The sequence below is a fragment of the Mustela erminea genome, chromosome 5 (genome assembly GCF_009829155.1).
Source record: "Mustela erminea isolate mMusErm1 chromosome 5, mMusErm1.Pri, whole genome shotgun sequence".
Classification (NCBI taxonomy): Eukaryota; Metazoa; Chordata; class Mammalia; order Carnivora; family Mustelidae; genus Mustela; species Mustela erminea.
The window spans coordinates 63748516-63776125 of NC_045618.1; the positions used below are offsets into that span (position 1 = coordinate 63748516).

A 27610-nucleotide genomic window follows, 5' to 3' on the forward strand; every position below is an offset into this window, starting at 1 on the left:
GAGAGAGAGAGAGACAGTGAGAGAGGAAATACAAGGAGGGGAAGTGGGAGAGGGAGAAGCAGGCTTCCCACCAAGCAGGGAGTCCAATGTGGGGCTCGATTCTAGGATGCTGGGATCATGACCTGATCTAAAGGCAGACACCCAATGACTGAGCCACCCAGGTGCCCCCATTGCCATGCCTTTTAATAATTCTTATTTTGTTTTTTGGAAAACTTACTTTTCATTAAAAATGTTTTGTTAACATGTATTGGGTTGATAATTGTTATTTTGAACAAATTAAAAGATCACTTAAAATTTTTCTCGGTTTTAGTTTCTAATGTAAATATCAATAGATAAAACCTACATAAACAGAAGATCTTTAAGGTCCCCAATATTTAAGGATATAAAAGGATCCTGAGACCATACAATTTATTTTTTTTAAGATTTTATTTATTTATTTGACAGAGGTCACAAGCAGGCAGAGGCAAGCAGAGAGAGAGAGAGGTGGGGAAGCTGGCTGCCGGCTGAGCAGAGAGCCCTATGCAGAGCTTGATTCCAGGACCCTGGGATCATGACCCAAGCCAAAGGCAGAAGTTTTAACCCACTGAGCCACCCAGGTGCCCTGAGACCATACAATTTAAAAGCTATTGTAGAGGCATTTTTATTAACTTGAGAAGTTATTCACTATATATTGTTAGGTGGAAAAAGCAAGTTCCTAAAAGCGTGTGAGTCTATTTTTGTAAGACCAAAAAAAAAAAAAAAAAAAAAAGCACCTATGTATTCAATGAAGAATACTAGTCACCAACATATGGTTATCCTTGGATTGCAAAAATTTGGAAGTTTTAATTTTCTACTTTCTCCTTAACTGGTATTTTCTAATTCTTTTTCTAACAAATATTTAGTGCTTGTGTGAAAATTTATTTAGGTTTGTTTTAATTTATTTATCTGAGAGACAGAAAAATAGCCCGAGAGCACTAGCAAGGGGAGGGGCAGAGGGAGAGGGAGAAGCAGACTTCCTGCTGAGCAGGGAACCCAACATGGGGCTGCATCCCAGGACCCTGAGATCATGACCTGAGCAGAAGGCAGATGCTTAACTGACTGAGCCACCCTGGTGACCTATGTAAAAAAATTTTACTGCCTATTTTTTAAAATAGATAAAATACCAAATACCTGGATGGGTATTTGAATGGATGGATGGTTGAATGGACAGATAGATAGTTTCTAAAGCTCAAAAGTCCTCCATGATGATATCTTCTGTGATCTAGCCAGATGTGGTTGAATCTTTCCTTCCTCCTGGAGGAGCTAGTAGCTATATACCTAGTGTTTAGAACTGAACTTTCTGGATTTGAATTTCTTTTTTTGCCACTTGCTGGTTGTGTGACCTTAAGCAAATTAACCTCTCTGAGACTTGGTTTCCTCATCTATAAAATAGTTGTGGTAATAAGACTATTTTCCTCATACAGTGGTTGTAAAGATTAATGAAACACTCTATCTAAAGCCCTCAATGACTGGCATTGTGCAGGACAATGCCTGTTAGTGTTCAAGATGGACATTGTTTTTGTTTCCTGATTGTCCTACATCTGTTGGCACTTTCTCCATTTGGTGCAGGAGGTCTTTCCATTGTAGGAAGTCTTGTTGGAGGGAGACAGTGTTCCCAAACATGTGTTTAGAATTCATGCCTGGTTGGTATCCTCAAGCAGCAATGTCTATTCTGACTATTCTTGTTAAGAAACCATTGGCTTCTTGCTTCTTGGTCCATGGCAGTTCCTTGGGTTTCTGCTTTTTTTTTTTTTTCCTCTAAGCCTGTCCCTAGCTTCTTGCAGAATCTTTGAGTCTCTGATAGCCTTTCAGTAGATGTGCTTTTTTCTCAAGATAGTTAAAGATGGTTTTTATTAGCTGAAGCTGTTAGGATCCTATCTGATGTAACCATTAAAGTACTGTTTATAACCTATAATTCTGCCTTGTGTCACAGTTTTTCATGGTCTAATTTAATTCCTTCTCTAATCTGTTAGTTCCTTGAGTGCAGGAGCCAAGGCACATACTTAGGAGTTAGCTACTATGTTAAAGACCTGGGTGGCTCAGTGGGTTAAGCCACTGCCTTCGGCTTGGGTCATGATCTCGGGGTCCTGGGATCGAGTCCCGCATCGGGCTCTCTGCTCGGCGGGGAGCCTGCTTCCTCCTCTCTCTCTGCCTGCTTGTCATCTCTCTCTGTCAAATAAATAAATAAAATTAAAAAAAAAAAGACTTTAGATGCATTTTAAAGTATAACTCTGGAAACAATTTTTTTTAAGGATTTTCTTTATTTATTTGTCAGAGGGAGAGAGCACAAGCAGGCAGAGCAGCAGAGGGAGAGGGAGAAGCAGACTCCGCACTGAGCAGGAAGCCCGATGCGGGGCTTGATCCCAAGACCCTGGGATCACGACCCGAGACGAAGGCAGTAGCTTAACCAGTTGAGCCTCCCAGGTGCCCCTCTGGAAACAATCTTATGATGTCGTTCCTGTTACCACTATTGCACAGAAAAGGAAGTTATAGCTTGAATGAGTGAGACTGCTTGTTCAAATCCACAATTACTAAGTGAAAAAACCAGATTCAAGACCTAGGTCTATATGGCTTCCAAATGTGTGTCTTTAACCACTTCACTGTCCTACCTCCGATAAAAAAAAATTTTAGTCTCTTTTACCACTTTATACGTTGTAATATAAATGTTTATTATTAAATCAACAAAAATATCAGGTATCTGGCACATATTTAACATCCTAGCATTCTTTTTTTTTTTTTTTTAACATCCTAGCATTCTTATATTAGACATTTCATAGGGCCGGAACAAGATAAAATAGATACAAACTTATGAATTAGCATTGCTCTTTTCTGATCTAGACCAAGGCGTGGCTTGACCTGTTTTAGAAGAGGATTATGAGGGCACCTGGGTGGCTCAGTGGGTTAAGCCGCTGCCTTCGGCTCAGGTCATGATCTCAGAGTCCTGGGATCGAGTTCCGCATCGGGCTCTCTGCTCAGCGGAGAGCCTGCTTCCCTCTCTCTCTCTCTGCCTGCCTCTCCATCTACTTGTGATTTCTCTCTGTCAAATAAATAAATAAAAATCTTTAAAAAAATAAAAATAAATAAAAATAAGTAAAAATAAATAAAAATTTTTAAAAAAAGAAGAGGATTATGAATTTCTTTGATTCTTCTGCAAAATACATATTTCTTTTTAAATTAGCATCAGCTTACAGTAACTTTTGTAAGTTGACAGGTCATTTTTCAGGTGTCATTTTACTGTTCGAAGTATCATCAACAGCTAATATACATTAATTAGTTTTATCAAAGCCCCAGAATGACACAGGACAGCCATACTCAGAGCTGTTTTCCTTACACTCTTCATTTATGGATTGTGCTGGAGGTTTTTAACCCTGGTCACATGTTAGGCTGAGAACTTTTTAAAAATTCCAACACCAGGTCTCACTCTAATGATTCTAATTTAATTAAAAAGGAGTGAGACCTAAATAGCCATTAAAAAAACCAAAACTCTCTCAAGTGTTTTGTTTTTTTTTAAAAGATTTTTATTTATTTATTTGACAGAGAGAGATCACAAGTAGACAGAGAGGCAGGCAGAGAGAGAGAGGGAAGCAGGCTCCCTGCCAAGCAGAGAGCCCGATGCGGGACTCGATCCCAGGACCCTGAGATCATGACCTGAGCTGAAGGCAGCGGCTTAACCCACTGAGCCACCCAGACACCCCCTCTCTCAAGTGTTTTTAATGATCAATCAGAGTTGAGATACCCTCAGTGATTCTATTTTAATAGACTTCTATCTCTGGGATATTTTCTTATGTGGATGATAGTAGTGCATACATGATTCCCCTGTCTGGTACAAATCCTTGGTAATCCTCATCCAGATTAAAGGAGAGTAACCTTCCCATCTGATCTCCCTATTTCCACTCTCTTGCTCATATTCATCACTTGTTTTCCTGCCAGAGTTACTTGCAAATATAAATCTAGTCATGTGACTCCCTTTTCTAAATAAATTAGACGACTACCCTATAACATAAAACTTAATTCTTTTTTTTTTTAAAGATTTTATTTATTTATTTGACAGAGAGATCACAAGCAGGCAGAGAGGCAGGCAGAGAGAGAGAGAGAGGAGGAAGCAGGCTCCCTGCCGAGCAGAGAGCCCGATGCGGGACTCGATTCCAGGACCCTGAGATCATGACCTGAGCCGAAGGCAGCAGCTTAACCCACTGAGCCACGTCCATTGGCCTAGAATGCCCCCTCTCCCACCAGAACACCTCTTTCTATAAAGGGATTTCTTTTATTTTTTAGAATTCAGTTTATATATGACTTCCTCTGAGAAGTTATCTGATTCTCTCATTTTCCAGCATGCAAAATTATTCCCTCTGTGATTTCATTGCACTGGAAATGAAAGAATAACAGGAAACTGGGATATAATCTTGCTAAAATTGCAAAAATAATTTGACAACTTTTACAAAAAGAAACTAGATGCTGAATATATACATACATATATATTAATTATTCTTTCATTTACATGAATGGCAATTCTTAGCCTTTTATTTGTCCAATTCACTGAGTTACAAGATTATCTCAATTGGGCCTGGCACATCCTTTGTCAAGAAATACTTCCTTTTTAACACTAAAGACTTTTTCATTTTGCATAATCTTTGGCCTATTGGAAATAGAGCTATTGGGAAGCCCTTGAGCATGTTTTTTTAAATGGCAGCAACTTGATTATAAAAATGAAGCATTTCGGGGCGCCTGGGTGGCTCAGCCATTAAGCTTCTGCCTTCAGCTTAGGTCATGATCCCAGGGTCCTGGGATTGAGCCCCGCATTGGTTCCCTGCTCAGCAGGAAGCCTGCTTCTCCTTCTCCCACTCCCCCTGCTTGTGTTCCCTCTCTCGCTGTCTCTCTGTGTCAAATAAATAAATAAAATCTTAAAAAAAAAAAAAAGAAGCATGTTCAGAGACAGTCCAGTGTACCTCTGCAAATTTGAAAAGGCATTCACAGTATGGTGAATGTTTATTGCTTAGCTTATTTGTTTGGGGGCATTTTTATAAATTTTTTTTTTGTGTTCCAAAATTCATTGTTTATGCACCTCACCCACTGCTCCATGTAATATGTGCCCTCCTTAATACCCACCACCAGGCTCATCCAACCCCTCAACCCCTTCCACTCCAGAACCCTCAGTTTGTTTCTCAGAGTCCACAGTCTCTCATGGCTCATCTCCCCCTCTGATTTCCCCTAACTCACTTCTCCTCTCCATCTCCCAATGTCCTCCGTGTTATTCCTTATGCTCCACAAGTAAGTGAAACCATATGATAATTCACTCTCGCTGCTTGACTTACTTTACTCAGCATAATCTCTTCCAGTTCTGTCCCTGTTGATACAAAAGTTGGGTATTCATCCTTTCTGATGGAGGCATAATACTCCATTGTATGTATGGACCATATCTTCTTTATCCATTCATCCATTGAGGGGCATCTTGGTTCTTACCACAGTTTGGCGACTGTGGCCATTGCTGCTATGAACATTGGGGTACAGATGGCCCTTTTTTTCACTACATCTGTATCTTTGGGGCAAATACCCAGTAGTCCAATTCCAGGGTCATAGGGTAGCTCAATTTTTTAATTTCCTAAGAAATCTCCATGCTGTTTTCCAAAGTGGCTGCACCAACTTGCATTCCCACCAACAGTGTAAGAGGGTTCCCCTTTCTCCACCTCCTCTCCAACACATGTTGTTTCCTGTCTTGTTGAATTTGGCCATTCTAACTGGTGTAAGGTGGTATCTCAATGTGGTTTTGATTTGAATCTCCCTCATGGCTAATGATGATAAACATTTTTTCATGTGTCTATTGGCAATTTGTATGTCTTCTTTGGAGAAGTGTCTGTTCATGTCTTCTGCCCATTTTTTGACGTGATTATCTGTTTTGTGTGTGTTGAGTTTGAGGAGCTCTTTATGGATCTTTGTTATCAGCTGTTTGGGGGCATTTCAGTGGAAAAGTTAACCTAAGACCCTTCAGACAGGAGGATATTTACTATTACATGATTAGTTTAGAAAGCAAAACAATATGAAGCCTAACTGAATTCTGTACTTTCTAAAAGATACATTTTAAAGAAGAATAAAACAAAAAAGAAAAAAAATAGAGAATGGTACCACCGTCCTCATCTTATGACTCAGTTCTACTTCTGCTATTCGTAAGTTGCTATTCCAAGAGTGCTGGTTTCTGAGCTAAGAAAAGAGCCTGGGGCTCTCAGGTCCTCTCAGGAAGTCTATGGACTATAGCAATCCCATGTGGGGGCAGATTATACTTGAAGAAAAAGGCTCCCATACTGAGCTGAGAAGCAGGGATCATTAAGGTCTTTAGGGTCCGGAATGGAGAGGCGATGTGATGGTCTTCATTAGAACAGAAGTTTTCAGTCTCGGACAAAGGTCATTCCTACATTTGTGGGGAGATCAACCCTTGTTAGAACTGGAAAAGTCCTGAGACTGTGATAAAGTAGTCAGGACTGGACACTTCAGCACCAGTTTTAGGAGAATCAATCCTGAGTTCAGAGATTACATTTCTGGGGTTGGCTTCAACTAACCTTATTTGGCTTCCTTATTTAAAAACAAAGATATCCATACTTAGGGAGTCATATCTGGAGTGAAACTCAGATTGCTGGTTCAACTTGAGTCAGACCTGGATTAGGGATCCATATAGACCTGGATATTGGGTTCATCCTCTGCCCTGAATCCAGAGGTTTCATTTAAGGGCACTGCTGGTCAGACAATCCTATCTGTGCAAGTGATTGACCACAAGAGCGTTTTAGCCCTGATAAAGGGGGGAGGAAAGTCTAGGAAGAGAAATAGATAAATAACTTGTGGAAGGTACTACAAATAGAAAGAGAGAATCGGGATGTGGATCAAAAGCCATACAACTCCAGTGAGCATGCCCTTCACAGAGGAGCCAGGACACAGAAATGTGCACATGACTGAGAAGAAATGAGAGTGAATGCTCTCATTCCTGGTAGGTTGAGCCAGAAATGGCTCAACCTACCAGAATAATAAAATCTGGTTTGGAGAGAGACAGAGTGGGTCCTTCCATCAAGTTTGTGGAGAGTTTTATGCCCCAGTTTGCAGCAGGCTGCATCAGTATGGGGTTCAAGTGCTTTGGTGAACAGATTAAATAAACATGAACAAATTTATTGGTCCAGGATCTGAGTATATTCTGGAAAGAGGAACTAAGCTGGACCCATGATAGTTTGAGCACCTGTCAACACAGCCTACCAACCTCTGTATATTCTATTCAGGCATCTTATTCCTTTAAAAAATTTTAAAAATAAATAATAACTAATATACATATATACATATGTATATATATATGTGTGTGTATATATATGTGTATATGTGTGTGTGTGTGTGTGTGTGTGTGTATATATATATATATATATATATATATAATAAAGACCAGAGCAGAAATCCAGTGAAATCAATGCAATAAAAACCAAAAATGGGGCACCTGGGTGGCTCAGTGGGTTAAAACCTCTGCTTTCGGATCAGGTCATGATCTCAGGGTCCTGGGATCAAGCCCTGCATTGGACTTTCTGCTCAGCAGTGAGCCTGCTTCCCCCTCGCCCCCTCTCTGCCTGCTTGTGATCTATGTCTGTCAAATAAATAAATAAAATCTAAAAAAACAAAAACAAAAACAAAACAGAACAAAAAAACCCAAAAGCTTGTTTTTAACAGAAGTGCACAAAATATGGCCCCAACTCCACCTGCTGTCTATTTTTTTTTAATTTTTAAAAGATTTTATTTATTTATTTATTTGTCAGAGAGAGAGAGGGAGAACACAAGCAGGCAGAGCAGCAGGCAGAGGCAGAGAGAGAAGCCGACTCCCTGCTGAGCAAGGAGCCCGCCATGGGACTCGATCCCAGGACCCTGGGATCATGACCTGAGCTGAAGGCAGCAGCTTAACCAACTGAGCCACCCAGGAATCTCCCTGCTGTCTATTTTAATATAGTCTTTAAGTTAGAATAGTTTTAACATTTTTCACCTGGTTGAAAAAAGGTCAAAAGAAGAATATTTTATAATACACTTAAAATGCATAAACTTCAAATTTCAGTGTCCATAAATAAAGCTTTATTGGAATGCTGCCACCTTATTCGTTTGTATATTGACTATGGCTGCTTTTGCACAGTGGTAGATGTGGATAGTCTCAATAGAAACACCTGGCCCACCAAGCCTAAAACACTATCTGGTCTTTATAGAAAAATTTTGCTAAACCAAAACAAAATAAAAGTTTTTTTTTCCTCTTTACATTGTCATTGTTGAAAACTCAGAAAATATGGATATGCAAAGAGGAGAAAATATAAATAACCTATGATCTCGTATAATTTCAGAATCCCAAAATAACCACTGTTGACAGTTTGGTGTGTATGCTTCCAGGGGTGTGTGTGTGTGTGTGTGTGTGTGTAAAATACCCATTAACATGTTATCAATGTATTTTCATACTATTAATGTTTTTTCAAAATTATTTTAAGATTACTGCATGATATTGGCTTATATGGCTGTGTCGTTTTTATCTCTAGGACTCTTATTGTAGAACATTCACTGTAGTTTGTTTTCAGTTTTCTCCTATTATAAACTTGCTTTAATAAACATACTTATTGGTAATTCCCTATAAACATTCATATATTTCCTTAGGATAACTTACTTTAAGTATAAATGCCAGGTTGAATAGAGTGCACATTTAAATATTTTTCATATTTTTAATGGAAAAATAAATATGCATTTATTGCATTTTTATTAAGTGTTTCTTATAAGAATTTATGGTAACTATTTTATAATACTAAAGGTTACATGTGACATATTTACATGTTAAAGAGTAACACTAAAATGAAGACCAGTGTATCCACCATCAATTTAAGAAATAAAGGCTAACTTTTAAATATTAAAAAAATAATAACAGGGGGTACCTGGGTGGCTCAGCCAGTGGAGCAAAGTGTGTGGCTTTTGTTCTTGGGGTTGTGGGTTCAAGCCCCCATGTTGGATATAGCGATTACTTAAAAATAAAATCTTAAGTGTGTCATGGCTGGCTCAATCAGTTAAATAGCCAACCCTTGATTCTAGCTCAGGTCATGATTCCAGGTCCTGAGATTGAGACTTGCTCAGTAAGAAGTCTGCTTGAGGATTCTTTCTCACCGTCTGCCCTTCCCCGTCCTCCCTCCCCCACTTGTGCTCTCTCTCTCTCTCAAATAAATAAATATTTAAAAGAAATGAAATCTTAAGTAATAATAATAATGTGACCAACATATTTCTCTGGGAGTTTTTAATTTTAATTTCTGAGTTTGGTGCTTTTTCTAACTTTTGATGGGGGCATTAGTTCTCTGCATTTTTTTTTTAAAGGCTTTTGGATTTATGCTTCATTGCAGGGATGGCAAATTAGCATTTGTATCTCAGGAATGTGAAAGCCGACAACCTTATGACTGTTTTCCCATCTATCATATACATTTAAACACATGTAAGAGTGGATTTGATGTCATCCAAACTTGCCGTGATTGCCAAATCCCAAAGTGGCTGTGTGGTCCATGTTTCTTTTACTCAACCATAAAATGACATATAAATGATAATCGTGTTTTTAAAAAAGATTTTAAATAGTCTCTACACCCAACAGGGGGTCAAACTTACAACCCCAAAATCAAGATTCTCATGCTCTACTGACTGAGCCAGCTAGGTGCCCCTAAATGGTGATCATTTTAATAGTAACCTAAGATGGGGCACCTGAGTGGCTCAGTCGGTTGGGCCGCTGCCTTCAGCTCAGGTCATGATCCTGGAGTCCTGAGATTGAGCTCACCGTCAGGCTCCCTGCTCGGTGGAGAATTGCTTCTCCCTCTGCCTGCTGCTAACCCACTGCTTCTGCTTTCTCACTCTCGCTCTTTCTCAAATAAATAAATAAAATCTTTTTAAAAATAGTAACCTAAGGGGCACCTGGGTCGCTCAGTGGGGTAAGCCTCTGCCTTCAGCTCAGGTTATGATCTCGGGGTCCTGGGATCGAGCCCCACATCGGACTCTCTGCTTGGTGGGGAGCCTGCTTCCCCCTCTCTCTCTGCCTGCTTCTCTGCCTACTTGTGATCTCTCTCGTCAAATAAATAAATAAAATTTAAAAATAGTAACCTAAGATCAAGCTTCCCATGTTTGTTTTTTAATTTAGTATTTTACATATATATATTTAAAGATTTTTTTTTAATTTATTCGAGAGAGAAAGAGAGAGTAGAGAGCACAAGCTGGGGGAGGGGCAGAGGGAGGAGAAGCAGGCTCCCGGCTGAGCAGGGAGCCCAACCACAGCTGTACGGTGGCATTAAATGCATTCACATTGTTGTGCAACCATCACCACCATCCAGCTATAGTATTTTCTCATCTTGCGACACTGAAAATTTGTATTTATTAAACCTTAAGTTCTCATTGCCCTTGGCAGCCACCATTCTACTTTCTGTCTCTGTGAATTTGAATACTCTCAGTACCTCATATAGGTGGAATCATACAGTATTTGTACTTTTACAACCGGCTTATTTTACTGGCATAATGTTCTAAAGGTTCATCATATTATGACATGCGTGAGAATTTCCTTGATCTGTGATTTCTTACTTTTGCTCGTGTTTCAGGTTCCTTATACAGAGCCTGAACTACTTAGATGAAATAATCCTCAAATTTGTTTTCCTAAGGGGTGAATGGAGTGTTCCATAAAAAGCTGAAAAACTGTCTGGTACCCACTGATGTTCATAGTGGAAATAATCTGCATGTCCTTTCACAGATTAATGAGTAAAGAAAATGTGGTATAGTTATACAATGCAATATTATTTGGCCCTAAAACAGAAGGAAATTCTGACCCATGTTATAACATAGGTGAAAACATTTATTAGGGAGTGGGGAGGGGAGGATGAGGCTTCAGTATTTAATGGGTACAGTATTTTAGTTTAGTTCAGGAGATGGATGGTGATGATGGTTGCACAATAATGTGAATGTACTTAATGGCACTAAATTATATACTTAAAGATGGGTAAGATGGTATATTTTATATATCACAATTTTGAAATTTAAAAATCCTTACATACACAAAAAACTACTTTGATTACATTACTTTAGCTCTACACAGAAATGACATCACAGAACAATTATTACATACCGTATTTTTGGAATTTTAAAAAAGGTTTATTTATTTGAGAGAGAGAAAGAGAGAGCCCATGCGAGATGGGGAAGGGACAGAAGGGGAGGTAGAGAGAAAATCTAAAGCAAACTCTGCACTGGGTCTGGAGCCTGATGAGGGGTTCAGTCTCACAATCCGAACATCATGACCTGAGCCGAAATGAAGAGTTGGATGCTTAACTGACTGAGCCACCCGTGCGCCCTGCATTATTGGATTTTTAAACAAACTTAGTATAAGAAATAGTAATCTGAAGATAATTTCTACAGGTTTGTGAGAGTCACATTTTTCAGTTTAAGACTGTTGATGACAATGTCCATTGTTTGTGAAATGCCCAAGTGATACATTCTTCCTTGACTTTAGTTCTAGAATATTTTGCTTTGATGGGGCATTGCTGCTTGCTCTCTTAATGAGATAACAAGAAATCTCCTTTCTCCTTTGGCTGTTAGGAACTGAGAATCACCTTGTATGATGATTTGTGGTGTATTAGCTGTATTCCCTAAAGAATCATTAACCAGAGGCGCCTGGGTGGCTCAGTGGGTTAAGGCCTCTGCCTTCGGCTCAGGTCATGACCCCAGGGTCATGGGATCAAGCCCCACATCAGGCTCTCTGCTCGGCAGTGAACCTGGTTCCTCCTCTCTGCCTGCCTCTCTGCCTACTTGTGATCTCTGTCTGTCAAATAAATAAATAAAATATTTTTAAAAAAAAGAATCATTAACCGTCATTAAATAATTCCTGTTTCGACTCGCTATGAATACCATGAGTGAAGCAGCTTGGTTACAGTTCAGTGCCTGCAATCCAGACTGCTGGCCATTGTGACTTTAAACCATTATTTCTCAGTCCAAAATGTCTTAACAGCATGTCTATTCCTATCATCTATCATGCAGATTCTTGTTGTCTTCCATTTCTGGAAAATTATTCTGATATTTTTAAAGTTGTTCTAAGGCCTCTCCAAATGCCTGTCATACATGCCATATTGCCTATGTTTTAAATCAGATCATCTCAAATATATCTTCCAAATTTGGTTTAAAGGTATCCATACAGATATTTTTCTAGTGCAACATTAGACAAAACCAAAAACTTTATTCATATGGACAATGCTCTCCACACATATATCATAGCCCTAGTATTTTTTTGTCACTTGGGTTCCAAATTTTGGCACTAGCTTTTAACTATCTTTTTTTCTTCCCTCAAATATCTAATCAGCTGTCAAATTCTGTAGTTTTGGTCTTCACAGTTGTTTTACATCTGATCTTTCCTTTGTAATCTCAGTGTCACGCTCTCCCATCTTCCTTCTTCAGGACTTTGCAGTTACCCACTGCCTGCAGTCTCAGTCTGTTTGGGCTTCTAAGATAAAATATTGCAGACTGGGTAGGTTGTAAATAACAGTATATTTCCCATAGTTCTGGAGGGTGAAATTCTAAGATCAGGGTGCTAGAATGGTTGGATTCTGCTGAAACCCTCTTACAGGTTGCAGATTGCTGATTTCTCACTGTGTCCCCACATGGTGGAAGGGGTGGGGGATCTCTCTACAGTCTCTTTTATAAGGGCACTAATTCTGTTCATAAGTGAAGAGCCCATCTCCAAATTCCATCACATTGAGTATTAGGATTTCAACATATACCTATTGTGGGGACACATTCAAACCATAGCACTAGATTATTCCCAATATTCTTCTAAACAGAGTCTCTGCTATACCTCTCCTCTGTCCAGTTGGTTCCCTGTGCTGTTGCCAGATCTGTCTTCACTCTTGACATTTATACAGGCCTTCCAAAATGTGGCTCAAACTAAAGGTCTGGTTCAATTACTACTATTCCTGTAAGTATACTCTAGGCCCATACAAACCAAAGTACTCACTGTTTCCTCAACAGGTCCTACATTTTCATCTTAATGCTTTGATTCATGTTAGGTCCTGGTGGAAAGTGCTTCTCCCCACCCCATCCCCAGTCTCTGCCACTCAGAAATAACTATCCACGTTCTATATGACACCTCCTTAAACTTTTCCTGATCCTATAGATGGGATCTGTTCTGGTTAAACCTCTTCTGGCCTTTTATATCTTGTTGTCTCTTGTGCCACATGGCATATTGGTCTTACATTAAACTTACTTGTATATTTCTCTTTCCTACCTAAGCTTCTAAATAATGAATCATGGTTCTTTAGCTACTTAGGTTTCGTTATATTTTCTGCTGAGATCAATGCCTTGCTTTCTAAAGGTACACAAAAAGTATTTAATGAATTAAAATAGGCATAACTTCAATATTGGCAACATATCCCAAGAAAATAACTCAGATAGGTGTTTAAAAGGGTGCTAGTTGTATAAAAATGTTTTTCTTTCAAAACAGAATATGTTAATTCAGAATGTTTATTCAGAACATTCTGAACATAAGTAATCCAAAAGTTCAACAATAACAGAATGGTTAGAGATAAATTAAGGGCAGGACCCGAATCTAATTCTTCTCCTGTGACTGCCCATAGGGAGTATTTACAGTTTGTTAAATGGCAACGGGATATTACATAGCCAAGTGCGTAAGAAATCAGGTTTAGAAAAAAATACCTTTACAAAACATACGTACTACATCTATTGAAAACCTATGGAAACACGTTGTTAATAATCAGAAGGGCCGAGAGAGAGTCAGCTGTCACATCGGTACAGTAATTTAAATGGCGTCCTTAAACATACTGTGATTCTCACAAGCCTGTGAAGTACGCACGCGAGGCTTCATTAGCTCCGTTTTATGGGTAAGGAAACTGACCCATTGGGGTCAGGAATGATTGACTAAGGCGGAGCCAGGACTTTAGCCTCCGCCTCCCGGACCAGGGTTCTTTCCCCACCACTCCTCGGCAACCTTGATTGGCGCTGGGGGTCTCGGTTTCCTTTACTTCACCCGCATTCCGTTTGCCAACCCAGCCCAGAGACGTGGGCGGCTGGCTGGTAGCAGGTGCCTGGCAAGGTGCAGGTGCGGCGGCGGCGGCCGAGCTGCGCTTTAGGCCCCCGCGACCATAGAGTCCGGAAGTGCAGCTAGAACAGCTCCCGGGGGCGCAGCACCGGCAGAGCCCCGGACGGCAAGGGCCGCGCCCGGGCCGGCGGAATGGCTGCAGTGCTGGCCATCAGGGTGGTTGCGGGACTGGCGGCAGCCGCGCTGGCGGCCGTGCTCTTGGAGCACTATGGGTTGGCGGGTCAGCCCTCACCGCTGCCGCAGCCCCGCGCCTCCAGGAGCCCGCACCCCGCGCCGGGCCCCGGAGCCGGCAACATCTTCTGGGGTCTGCAGGTGACGCAGCGGGAGCAGGGCAGGGGTGGGTGGAGAAACGTCACCACGCGGTGAGACGCGGGCACTTTCCGCCAGGGTGCGACCTCCGCGGCCCCAAACTCCCGGCTGGGGGCTCTGTTCTTCCCTGGAGGGGGGTTCGTTCTTGCGGGACATCCTTGCCATTTCCTTCCGCCTAGAGAGAGCTGCATGGTCGCCTGCTGTCCGTGCTGCCTCTTCCTGACTCAGATAACTCTGTTTAATACCTGCTTTCGGCAGATATCCGACATTCACCTGAGCAGGTTTCGTGATCCAGGCAGAGCTGTAGACTTAGAGAAGTTCTGTTCAGAAACTATTCGCATCATTCAACCAGCTCTCGTCCTGGCAACAGGTAGGGAGGGTTGCCGTGCTGTCGCGTTTTTCTATGGTCCGGATGGTAGAATGCTAGCCAGGGCTGCAGCTTTTCACCTGGGGAATGTTGGGAACACTATAGCCCCAGACCCAGGTGAGTCCTCCTGCAGGGGAGATAGGACATTGTAATTTCCTTTGCCTATGCATAATTGAGTAAAGATCCAAGACCAATCAATGACTTGCCATAGCAAGGTTTTGTCAAAGCAGTAGAAGCAAGGCTCATGATTCTTCGTAGTATACTGTCTGCTGTATTTGTATTCGTTCCTTGTTATAGTTCTGGATTTAAGAGAATTAGGGAAAGCCCTTTAACCACAAATCAAAAGTTTCCTCCCTTCCTTATCTCCCTCCCCTCCTTCCTTCTCTCTCTCTCTCTCTTTCTTTTGAGGTTGGGGGAGGGGCAGAGGGAGAGAGAGAATCTCAAGGAGGCTCCAGGCCCAGGGCAGAGCTCACCAGGGATCCATCTCAGGACCCTGAGATCATGACCTGAGCAGAAATCAAGAGTGGGAGGCTTAACTGACTGAGCCAACCAGATGCCCCAAAGTTATCTTTTTTAAAAACAACTAACTTTCCTTTTTTTAAACAGCATTAGTCAATTCTTAAAGTGACTTAGGACACTTTTCTTCATCTTTTGGTACTTCTTTGACTTGGGTTCTCTAGAATCTTTCAACTCTTATTTGCTCTCTAAATGTGTTGGAGAAGAAGCTAAAGGAGCATCTGTCTTGTCTATTGGGGGATTCATATCCTACCCACCTTACTGAAACACCTCTGCTGATACGATGGCTTATCAGTCCTCATTTTATGGAAAACCTCCATTTCAACTGTCTGTTTTGTTTTCCAGAAATTTTGGTATTTCATTGCCCAACCACACCTCCAGATCACTTTCTTGCTGTATAATAACACTTGGTCAGATTATATATCCTGATTTTGGGTGTGGAAAATATGGTTGTCATAGATATCAGGCATCTGCCCAGAGTGTTGGAATTTCTTATAGTTTTCATTTTTGTCAGAGTTTCATGACGCATTTTATACTGCTCTCTTTAAAGATAATTTTTTTCAGAGCCCATTTCTAATATCATGGGAAGTTAAATAGGTACTTGCTAAACTATGAGAAACAAATAAAGTCCTTTCAAAATAAGAAATTCCTATTTTGTGTGGCTTGCTTTGGACATAGATGGACTTATAAGTTGTTATGCTTATACATGTTAAGTACTTTAAGTATCTTTGTTCCTTTGGTGTGCATTTGAGAAAATTTTTTAACCCCCTGGGGTTTATTTTGCATTGTGATTCAAGTCTTATGTAAATCTACAGGAGACCTGACTGATGCCAAAACAAAGGAACACTTGGGATCCAGGCAGCATGAGGTAGAATGGCAAACTTACCAGAGTATTCTGAAGAAGACAAGGGTCATGGAAAAAACCAAATGGCTTGATGTTAAAGGAAATCATGGTAAGAGTCAACACCCATATATAATTAAAACTAGATTTTTTTTCCTTTGAGAGCCCAGATTCTCCAGTTTGGAATATAAAATTATAAAATGGGAACTTTGTAACACGGTTTAGTTATACCAAAGCCCACAACTATGAAATACAACTATATTATATGATTTTAAAACTTCAGATGTCACTTCCAGCCTTTGAGGGGAAAGTTGGGATGGTCCTTCTTTACATGAAGAAAAGCCTCTAGCAAAACCTGTGTGAGAAGGTGTTTAAAAGTATAACCCATTTTGGGTGTCTGGCTGGCTCAGTTGGTAGAGCATGCAACCCTTATCTAGAGTCATGAGTTCAAGCCCTACATTGGGTGTGGAACCTAAAATCAATCAGTCCGTATGTATATACATTCATACCACATACATAAATACATGTGTATAAATCAATAGATAAATATTTTGCCTAATAGAAGCCACCACCCATAAGTTTATATACTGTATGATTTATGTAACATTCAAGAAAAGGCAGAACTATGGAGAACAGATTGTGATTGCCAAGGATTGGGGGAGAGGTGGATAGGCTGACTACAAAGAGCCATCATGAGAGAATTATGGGGAATGATAGAACTGTTCCATTGTGGTGGGTACATGACTGTGCATTTGTCAAAACCGAAGGAACTGTACATTACAGTGAATGAATTTTACCGTGTAGACTTAAAAAATTAAAATTACAAACAAATCTCTATGTATGAGGAGAGAAATAGAGATAATCCCTTCACATTTTTTACATTATTATTATTGTAGTGTTAGTAAGGAAATCTCAGCAAAATATCCTAACAGTAAGCTTGTTTGTTTTTATATAGGTTGACCTTCTTATTGGTTGTTAAGTATTTGATCTGCTTCACTTGATTATTAACTGCTGCTGTATGCCTAATTATAAATATTTTTAAAACTATCATTTTAGGGGCGCCTGGGGGGCTCAGTGGGTTAAAGCCTCTGCCTTCAGCTCAGGTCATGATCCCAGGGTCCTGGGATCGAGCCCCACATCCGGCTCTCTGCTCAGTATGGAGCCTCCTTCCCCCTCTCTCTCTGCCTGCCTCTCTGCCTCTCTGATCTCTGTTTGTCAAATAAATAAATAAAATCTTTAAAAAAAAAAAAACTATCATTTTAAACAGATAATTCTGTCTGGTGAAATACATAGTTTTGGTTTGATCAGAAAATGCTCTCTTTATAAATAGTTCTTACAAAGCAGCTCGGAATTATTAATTGAAGATGGGGTATCTGGTTTATAGCTTTCTCTGGTATACCCTGTAAGTCTGTTCCCCAACTTGCGATGGTTCAGCTTATGATGGCTTGACTTATGATTTTTTTTTTAAAGATTTTATTTATTTATTTGAGAGAAAGACCGTGAGAGAGAACATGAGAGGGGAGAAAGTCAGAGGGAGAAGCAGACTCTCCAAGGAGCAGGGACCCTGATGTGGGACTCGATACCAGGACTCTGGGATCATGACCTGAGCTGAATGCAGTCACTTAACTAACTGAGCCACCCAGGCGCCTGACTTACGATATTTTTTAAGATTTCATTTGAGAGCAAGAGAGCGAGCAAGCAAGAGGGAGAGCAAGTGAGAGAGAGAGAGAGACTGAGAGAGACTGAGCATGAGCAGAGGAAGTGGCAGTGGGAGAAGAAGACTCCTTTCTGAGCAAGGAGCCCAATGCAGGGTTCAGTCCTGGGACTCTGGGATCACGACCTGAGCCAAAGACAGAAGCCTAACCGACTGAGCCACCCACGCACCCCTTGACTTAACTTTACAATATATGACTGTGATACACATTCAATAAAAACTGTATTTTGAATTTTGAATTTTTATCTTTTCCTGGGCTAGTGATACGCAGTATGATACTCTGGTGATGCTGGACATGACCGCCAGCGTAAAGAGCCATTAACCTTATACTTATAACCATTTTGTGCCTGTGCTTTAATTTTGTTTTTCACTCTCAGATCTTTAGCATGAGATATTCAACACTTTATTATAAAACAGACCTTGTGTTAGATAATTTTGCCCAACTATAGACTAATGTAACCATTCTGAGCATTTTTTACATAGGTGAGGCTAAGCTATGATGATCAGTACGTTCACTGTATGAAATGCATTTTCTACTTAAATATTTGCCACTTAAAATGGATTTTTCTGGATGTAACCCCATTGTAAGTTGAAGAAGATCTGAATTTACATTTCCCTTTTTTCCCTGACCCTGATTAGTGGCACAGGTCAAATTCTTTAGTAATGAAAAGCAAGCCTGTACATAATAAAAAAGTTTTTCAAGCCAAGCTACTGATTTATTTCAAGTAATAAATATCAGCTTCTTGTGATTAGATCTTGTGAACAGAGCTCATCCTTTGGAGTTTATGATAATCTTTTTTTTTTTTTTTTTTTAAAGATTTTATTTATTTATTTGACAGAGAGAAATCACAAGTAGATGGAGAGGCAGGCAGAGAGAGAGAGGGAAGCAGGCTCCCTGCCGAGCAGAGAGCCCGATGCGGGACTCGATCCCAGGACCCCGAGATCATGACCTGAGCCGAAGGCAGCGGCTTAACCCACTGAGCCACCCAGGCGCCCCTGGAGTTCATGATAATCTAATTTGATTTGTATAAGGACAAATGCTTACTGTATGTGTTTGTGTTTATGTTTATGTATTGTGTTAAGATAGGAAGAAATTAGTTTTTATTAAAATTTAACTATAACAGTATTGTTCTCTTACATAGTAAGAGGATTGCATACACAGTAATAGCTCTTTTAGCCTACATTGGATTTAACAGCTTATTCTCTGAAGTTATTAGAAATGTAGTGGATTCTTAGAATTCCAAGCTGGTAAGAAATTTTAGTTATAGCAACCAGACAATCAAGCTCTGTGAAATCATTATATTTCCAGGTAAGTGTTCTATAACATCCTTTGCCTTACCTCTTACCATTATATAATTCCTTTCTTATTGAATCTTTAGGATTTAAGAAGAGATGGCCTTAGGTCCTGTTATCAAAGTGATCAGCTGTTTAGAAACACTTAGCATGTATCCATGTATCAGTTATGATTAAAACAGCAGCAACACCGTCCAGTCTTAGAACTGCAAATTGATGTATTCTGAATAGTACATAATATGAAAGTATTTCTTATTCTCTACTAGTACCTAATATAAGTTTCTAGATAAAATGAATCTGTTACCAAATTTTAAAAACAATCAGGCTAATTTATTGGCAGTCTGCCATTTAAAGTGTTATTGAAAGTATTGTCATTCTTCTTTAGTTGTTAAGATGTTTATATTTTTCTTTTTAATATAGATGATGTTTGTTCTTTTTTTTTTATGTGCTTTTCTTTCCCAAAATTTTTATTTAAATTCCATTTAGTTAGCATATAGTATAATATTGGTTTCAGGAGTAGAATTTAGTGATTCATTGTTCTTTTCTTTTTAATTAGATGCATTCAACATTCCAAGTCTGGACAGTGTCGAGAATTATTACAGGTACTGTAGTGAACAGAACACAGACCATGAAGTAGTACAAGAGGGATGCAGTCAAGTCAGTGAATGAGTGAAAACATTTCTTTTTTTAAGATTTTTTAAAATTTATTTGACAGAGAGATTGTATACCTAAAATGAATAATAATGTTATATGTCAATTATATCCATAATTATATCCATAATTGACATATAACATTTTATTCATTTTAGGTATATATTGCAATGACACCCATCACCATACATAGTTAAGAAACTTTTTTTTTCTTGTGACTACTTTCAGCAACTTTCAAATATACAATAGAGTGTGTTTGACTGTAGTCACCATGTTGTAGCAGAAGTCACTTAGATTAGAGCTTGTTACCAGAGTACTATGGATTTTAGGAATACTGAGTAACTGATTCTCTGAGCCTCTAGAGTGGGTGAGGAGCTCAGTTGGTCACCCTGGTTGTTTTGACCATTTATCCCAGTATGTCACAGAAATATTAAAATTTTCTTTATATGCCATGAATGTGAAAAAGGCTATGAATATGAAAGGTTCTTTGAGTTAGAAAACCAGCTCTCTGCTTACAATGTGTTCAGGTTCTTTTAGTTGCAGTTTCATTTCCAGTTCTGGGGTATTCCACAGCTTTGTCCTACAATGACCATCACTCAAGTAGTGAGAATTTGTTGAGAGCTGGATAGCTGGATCATTAAAATATGGCCTCTACCCTCAAGGAAGTCCAGTTAAGGGAAATAAGAATTGTTTGGGAAACAATTAGAAAAGAACATGAAGGGATGACTGATGAAATGCTACATTATTTGGTACACATGATAATCACTATGAGAAATAGGAAAGGGCAGAAGTTAGTATGGGCTAGACATAGAGGAGACTTTATTTTATTACTGAGATATAATTGACATATAGAATTGTATAAGATTAAGATGTACAACATGTTCACGTGATGCATTTATATGTTGCGAAATGAGGACACCATAGAGTTAGCTAATACCTCAATTATCGTCACATAATTATCATTTTCTTGTGGTAGGAATAATTAAAATCTAGTCTCTTGGTGACTTTGAAGTTTATAAAACGGTACTTTTGATTATAATTATCATGCTGTGCATTGGATCTCCAGAACTTATATATCTACAAGTTGCAAGTTAGGACTTTATAAAAGAAGCAAAATTTGTGTCCAGCCTTAAGAGAAGGATTGCATTTGGAGAAGTAAGAAATTTTGAGGGGTATATTTTAGGCAAAACCCCAGAGTTTTAAAAGCTAGAATGAGCTTTTAGGGGCAGTAAGGAAACTGGTATCACCAGAATAAAGGATCATTTTGAGGCCTGGTATGACATTGGATAGGTAGCTTAGGGCCAGTTAACAGAGGTCTTAAGTGACAAGTGTAGAAATTTAGATGTGTTGGATAATGGTTCATAATCCAGTATAGATTCCTAAGGAGACAAGTCACATAATGAAATAATACTTTACAAAGGGCAATCACACAACAAAAAAGAAAAAAGATAGGGATAATAAGCAAAAAACAGGGAGATTGGAGTTTTGTAGAATAGAGGAGTCCTGTAATAGTCCAGGCATGATATGGAAGGGCTATTTCTGAAATGTATAGGAGATATACCCCATCTAACAAAGTCCATAGTTATGGGGACAGTGTCATCAGCTGGAGGGTGGCAGGTCAAACAGCACTGGTTAACATACTATTAGAGTCACCATAACTTGGAGGACAAAGTTGTCCTTTTTCAATGTGAGAAAGGAAAAGGTCGGAGATGGAAATCTTTCATTTTCTTTTTTTTTTTAAATTAAATTAAATTAAATTTCTTTTCAGTGTTCCAAAATTCATTGTTTATGCACCTCACTCACTACTCCATGTAATACCTGCCCTCCTTAATACCCACTACCAGGCTTACCCAAACCCCCAACCCCTTCCACTCCAAAACCCTCAGTTTGTTTCTCAGAGTCCACAGTCTCTCATGGCTCATCTCCCCCTCTGATTTCCCCTAACTCACTTCTCCTCTCCATCTCCCAATGTCCTCCGTGTTATTCCTTATGCTCCACAAGTAAGTGAAACCATATGATAATTCACTCTCGCTGCTTGACTTATTTCACTCGGCATAGTCTCTTCCAATCCCATCCATGTTGATACAAAAGTTGGATATTCATCCTTTCTGGTGGAGGCATAATACTCCATTGTATATATAGACCATATCTTCTTTATCCATTTGTCTGTTGAAGGGCATCTTGGTTCTTTCCACAGTTTGGCAACTGTGGACATTGCTGCTATGAACATTGGGGTACAGATGGCCCTTTTTTTCACTACATCTGTATCTTTGGGGCAAATACCCAGTAGTGCAATTGCAGGGTCTATTTTTAATTTCTTAAGGAACCTCCACACTGTTTTCCAAAGTGGCTGCACCAACTTGCATTCCCACCAACAGTGTAAGAGGGTTCCCCTTTCTCCACCTCCTCTCCAACACATGTTGTTTCCTGTCTTGTTGAATTTGGCCATTCTAACTGGTGTAAGGTGGTATCTCAATGTGGTTTTGATTTGAATCTCCCTCATGGCTAATGATGATGAACATTTTTTCATGTGTCTATTGGCAATTTGTATGTCTTCTTTGGAGAAGTGTCTGTTCATGTCTTCTGCCCATTTTTTGATGTGATTATCTGTTTTGTGTGTGTTGAGTTTGAGGAGTTCTTTATAGATTTTGGGTATCAGCCCTTTGTCCGTAGTGTCATTTGCGAATATCTTCTCCCATTCTGTGGGTTGCCTCTTTGTTTTGTTGACTGTTTCCTTTGCTGTGCAGAAACTTTTTATCTGGATAAGGTCCCAAAAGTTCATTTTTGCTTTTGTTTCCTTTGCCTTTAGGGACATGTCTTGAAAGCCACATCATGCTCTGGCTGATGTCAAAGAGGTTACTGCCTATGTTCTCCTTTAGGATTTTGATAGATTCCTACTTCATGTTGAGGTCTTTTATCCATATATATTCCTACATTTATTCCACATTTATTCCTACCTCGCGTTGAGGTCTTTAGAGTTTATCTTTGTGTATGGTGTAAGAGAATGGTCGAGTTTCATTCTTGTATCCATAGTTGTCCAATTTTCTCAGCACCATTTATTGAAGAGACTGTCTTTTCTCTACTGTATATTTTTTCCTGCTTTGTCAAAGATTATTTGGCCATATTGTTGTGGGTCCATATCTGGGCTCTCTACTCTGTTCCACTGGTCTATGTGTCTGTTTTTGTGCCAATGCCATGCTGCCTTGGTGATCACAGCTTTGTAGTAAAGCTTGAAATCAGGCAATGTAATGCCCCCAGTTTTGTTTTTCTTTTTTCAACATTTCCTTAGCAATTCAGGGTCTCTTCTGGTTCCATACAAATTTTAGGATTGTCATAAAATCTATCTCTAAAAAACCCACAGCAAATATCATCCTCAATGGGAAAAAGCTGACAGCCTTCCCTTTGAGATCAGGACCATGACAAGGATGTCCACTCTCGCCACTGTTGTTCAACATAGTACTAGAAGGCCTAGCAATAGTAATCAGACAACAAAAAGAAATAAAAGGTATTCAAATTGGCAAAGGAGAAGTCAAACTTTCTCTTCGCAGATGACAAGATACTTTATATGGAAAACCCAAAAGACTCCACCCCCAAACTACTAGAGCAATTCAGTAATATGGCAGGATACAAAATCAATTGCTTTCTTATACACTAACAAAAAATATAGAAAGGGAAATTAGAGAATCGATTACATTTACTATAGCACCAGGAACCATAAGATACCTGGGAATAAACCTAACCAAAGAGGTAAAGGATCTATACTTGAGGAACTACAGAACACTCATGAAAGAAATTGAAGGAGACACAAAAAGATTTAAGAGTATTTCATGCTCATGGATCAGAAGAATGAACATTGTCTATACTGCCTAGAGCAATCTATACTTCAATGCCATCCCAATCAAAATTCCACTGGCATTTTTCAAAGAGCAGGAACAAACTATCTTTCATTTTCTATTATCTATTTGTATCTTTCATGGTGACTGTGGACTGGAACTAGGGAACATTTTCAACGAAGAATTAACAGGACTTTGGGTCTGACTGGTTATCTGGAGGGTAAAGCTATTAGTCACTTGAAGGTTTCTTACATTTATATTTTTGTTTCTAAGCACCTAAACTCTATCTGAATTTTTTTTTCTATCTGAATTTTTAATAAGCAGCATTTTAACAGCCTGAAATATGGACATTACAGGTATATCAACCTGAAAGGAAAAAAAAAGTTTTTTTAAGGATTTTATTTATTTGTCAGAGAGGGAGAGCAAGAGAGTGAGCACAAGCAGGCAGAATAGCAGGCTTAGGCAGAAGCAGGCTCCCCACTGAGCAAGGAGCCTGATGTGAGACTCAATCCAAGGAGTCTGGGATCATGACCTGACCCAAAGGCAGACACTTAACTGACTGAGTCACCCAGGAGTGACTGAAGGAAAAAAAATTTTTTTTTCTCCTAATAACAAACACTCATATTTGTTTATTTACATAACATGGTACTGTGATTTTTAAAAAATTTTTTCAGTGTTCCAAGATTCATTGTTTATGCACCACACCCAATGCTCCATGTAGTATGTGCCCTCCGCATCACCAGGCTCACCCATCCTCCCACCCCGCTTCCTTCCAAAACCCTCAGTTTGTTTCTCAGAGAACATAGTCTCTCGAAAGTCAATTATCATATGGTTTCACTTGTGAGCATAAGGAATAATATGGAGGACAGTAGGAGAAGGAAAGGAAAACTGAATTGGAGTGAACAAAAAAAATCTTAAAGCTAAATCTTGATCTTAAGAATCCCCCAGAGAATGTCAAAATCCATAATTTAAAAAATGTTAATAGCTATCATATATTTTAATCTCTATTTTCAAGTAGTTGGTTGATAGTTGATAGTTGATTTTAATGTGTTAAAAATATAAGAAAGGAGATAGTATATGTGAGATTATAAGATCCTAAAGAATAACTGAAAACAAATTAAGCAGGAAAAATATAAATAAAAATTTTACTGAGAAAAAAATTGAAATAGAAAATTTTATTTTATTTTATTTTATTTTACTTTATTTAAAGATTTTATTTATTCATTTGACAGAGAGAGACAGCAAGAGAGGGAACACAAGCAGGGGGAGTGGGAGAGGGAGAAGCAGGCTCACCGCTGAGCAGTGAGCCTGATATGGGGCTCTATCCCAGGACCCTGGGATCACGACTCAAGCCAAAGGCAGACACTCAAACAACTGAGCCTTCCAGGTGCCCTGAAAATTTTTATAGATTTTATTTATTTATTTCAGAGAGGGAGAGTGTGCACATGCGTGAGCCCATGTGACCAGGGGAGGAGCAGAGGGAAAGGGATAAGCAGACTCTATGCTGAGTGCCAAGCCCAGTGCCGGGCTGGATCCTATGACCCTGAGATCATGACCTGAGCTGAAATCAAGAGTTGCTCACTTAACTGACTGAGCCAGGTGCCTCCCAAAATAGAAAATTTTTAAAAATACAAGGAAGGGAGGCAGTAGAGCTAATTGACTTTTAATTATACTATCTGTGATAATCTATTTATTTTATGATAGATTTAGATGGCTATCAGGGCTCAAATATAGCTCCCCGATAGCACATTAGGTTTCAGGAGTTTATTTGTATTTTTCCCTATGTACCTTATCTATCTTCTTATAATGTTTTGACATTTGAATAATATAGGTATGTCCCCAATCTATACCTTCCTTCACATTTATTCAACAAATACTAATGAGTTCCTACGCTGTGTACTGTGTCACCTACCCTCTCCTGCTGTTCTTCATTCTCCAGCCTTACAGACACCTGAACACTGTTAATACTTAGGCAGTGAGGACTTTCATTACTGAATGTATACCCCATGTATGTTACAGATGTATTTTTAGGGACTGAAGAAGATTTACTGACCCAGACCTAGCTAACATTTTTCTCCTGGCTTGATGACTTCATCTTTGCAAGGCTTTATTGTGAGTTAAGTCTCTGTAATCCTGTTTCAGGATGCAGATACCTTTCATATCCCATTACTCCAAGAATTCTGCTAGGTACTGTAGTAGGTCCTCACTAAATTTTTCAATGATGGATAAGTACCATTTCACTGGATTTTGATTGACCTCTCTTTAAATGTTCAATGGATTACCTAAACTAGCCATCTCCTTCTCTGCTTTGCTTGATGACCTTGTGTTTGGTTACTTATGAATTAGTTTGCCTAAATCTTTGTAGACAATGGGAAAAAAAATCTTTAAAATTTCTTTTAATCAGTTTATTGTGAGTAGTTGATGTATTTCTCTGTCAGATTAGGAGATTATCAAAGGGAGGCAAATTTAGTGTGATATACGGGGAGGAATTTCAACTCATTCTTTTTTTTTATGATTGCACTAAAACTTTCCTGTCTTGTATTTTTTAGGAAATATTCTGCTGTACGTAAGGATGGCTCTTTCCATTATGTCCACAGTACTCCCTTTGGAAACTATTCTTTCATCTCTTTGGATGCCACCCCAAATCCAGGGCCTAAGAGACCCTATAATTTCTTTGGAATTTTAGATGAGGTACAGTAAAAATCTACCTTCCTTTTGTAGCTAATCTATTTTGTTTTTTCTTGGATAAATGTGGCTCACTTAAGGTTATCTAGGTAAACCAGTTCTTATCTAGAAATTCTTGCAAAAAATTTTACTGTGGTTCCAAGTATGGCTAGAAGAAATCACTGGCTGCTTGAGCACTATCATTGCTATCCCTGTTCTAGTCCCAAAATCTCATAAAGAAGTACCTCAAATTTTATATTTATTCAGTAAACATTTATTAAATATGTACTAAGTGCAGCATGCTCTTTGCAAGGTGCAGGGCATATAGCTTTTATACTATGGGGTATATTCCTAAATCCCCACAGTTGCCATTTCTAACTAATGTACTCTATTTATTTTAATAAAAGAAGGACAACCACTGAAGTAAATAAATTTCCGTTAAAGCAAGTGAGGTGAAAACCGTTGCTGGATTAAAACTGTCTAGAAAGTCACATCTGAGACCCTCCCATTTTTCATAGTACAACAGATGTCAGCTCACTAATAAGCGCATGCCTATAGGTAAGGTGTATGTGCCTGCCTATAAGCATACAAGAGCGATAAGATCAAGTCGCTTGCCTCTTAGAATATTTACTGTAGTGGAGGGGCATAAGACTAGTGCAGAAATAACTATAATAAAGGGCAGAATTTGCTAAGTGCCGAGAGAGATTCAAAGTGATACGAGGGTTCAGGAGACCTTGAAATCAAGTGAATAGACTATTGTGAGATGCATTGTGTTATACTACACATTTTATTTAATGAAGGTATATTTTGTTTCTTATCTCCCAACTGTCTTTAGACAGTTTTTTAACTTATTATGTTAAAGCCTACTCCTCAGAGCAGTGTTTTTTTTGTTTTTAAAGATTTTATTTATTTATTTGACAGAGAGAGTTCACAGTAGACAGAGAGGCAGGCAGAGAGAGAGAGGGAAGCAGGCTCCCTGCTGAGCAGAGATCCCGATGCGGGACTCGATCCCAGGATCCTGAGATCATGACCTGAGCCGAAGGCAGCGGCTTAACCCACTGAGCCACCCAGGCGCCCAAGCAGTGTTTTTTAATATACGATTCAAAGATCATCTGCATGAAAATCAGTTGGACTCATAAAATGCAGATTCTCAGACTTTCCCCAAGACTTGTCAAACTAGAAACCCTGAATGTACGGTCCAAGAATTCATTGCTATAAGTACTTTATAGATAATTAATAATATTTATACATGTACAAGTTATTTTTTTTTTAATTTTATTTATTTGAGAGAGAGAGAAAG

The 27610-nt window shown here is 39.1% G+C and overlaps 1 protein-coding gene across 3 annotated transcripts in view; it reads left to right on the forward strand.

Moving 5' to 3' along the window:
• Positions 1 to 13939: 13939 nt before the first annotated feature.
• TMEM62 (transmembrane protein 62) overlaps positions 13940 to 27610 on the forward strand; it is a 36501-nt gene continuing 22830 nt past the window's right edge. The window contains exons 1-5 of one of the 3 annotated variants that reach the window (XM_032343470.1): positions 13940 to 14434; positions 14690 to 14801; positions 16130 to 16267; positions 19719 to 19764; positions 26196 to 26337. In XM_032343470.1, coding sequence (XP_032199361.1) covers positions 14255 to 14434; positions 14690 to 14801; positions 16130 to 16267; positions 19719 to 19764; positions 26196 to 26337 — 618 coding nt within the window. In that variant the 5' untranslated portion in view covers positions 13940 to 14254. The remainder of the gene's footprint in view (positions 14435 to 14689; positions 14802 to 16129; positions 16268 to 19718; positions 19765 to 26195; positions 26338 to 27610) is intronic. The other 2 variants (XM_032343471.1, XM_032343472.1) reach the window with 2 other exon arrangements.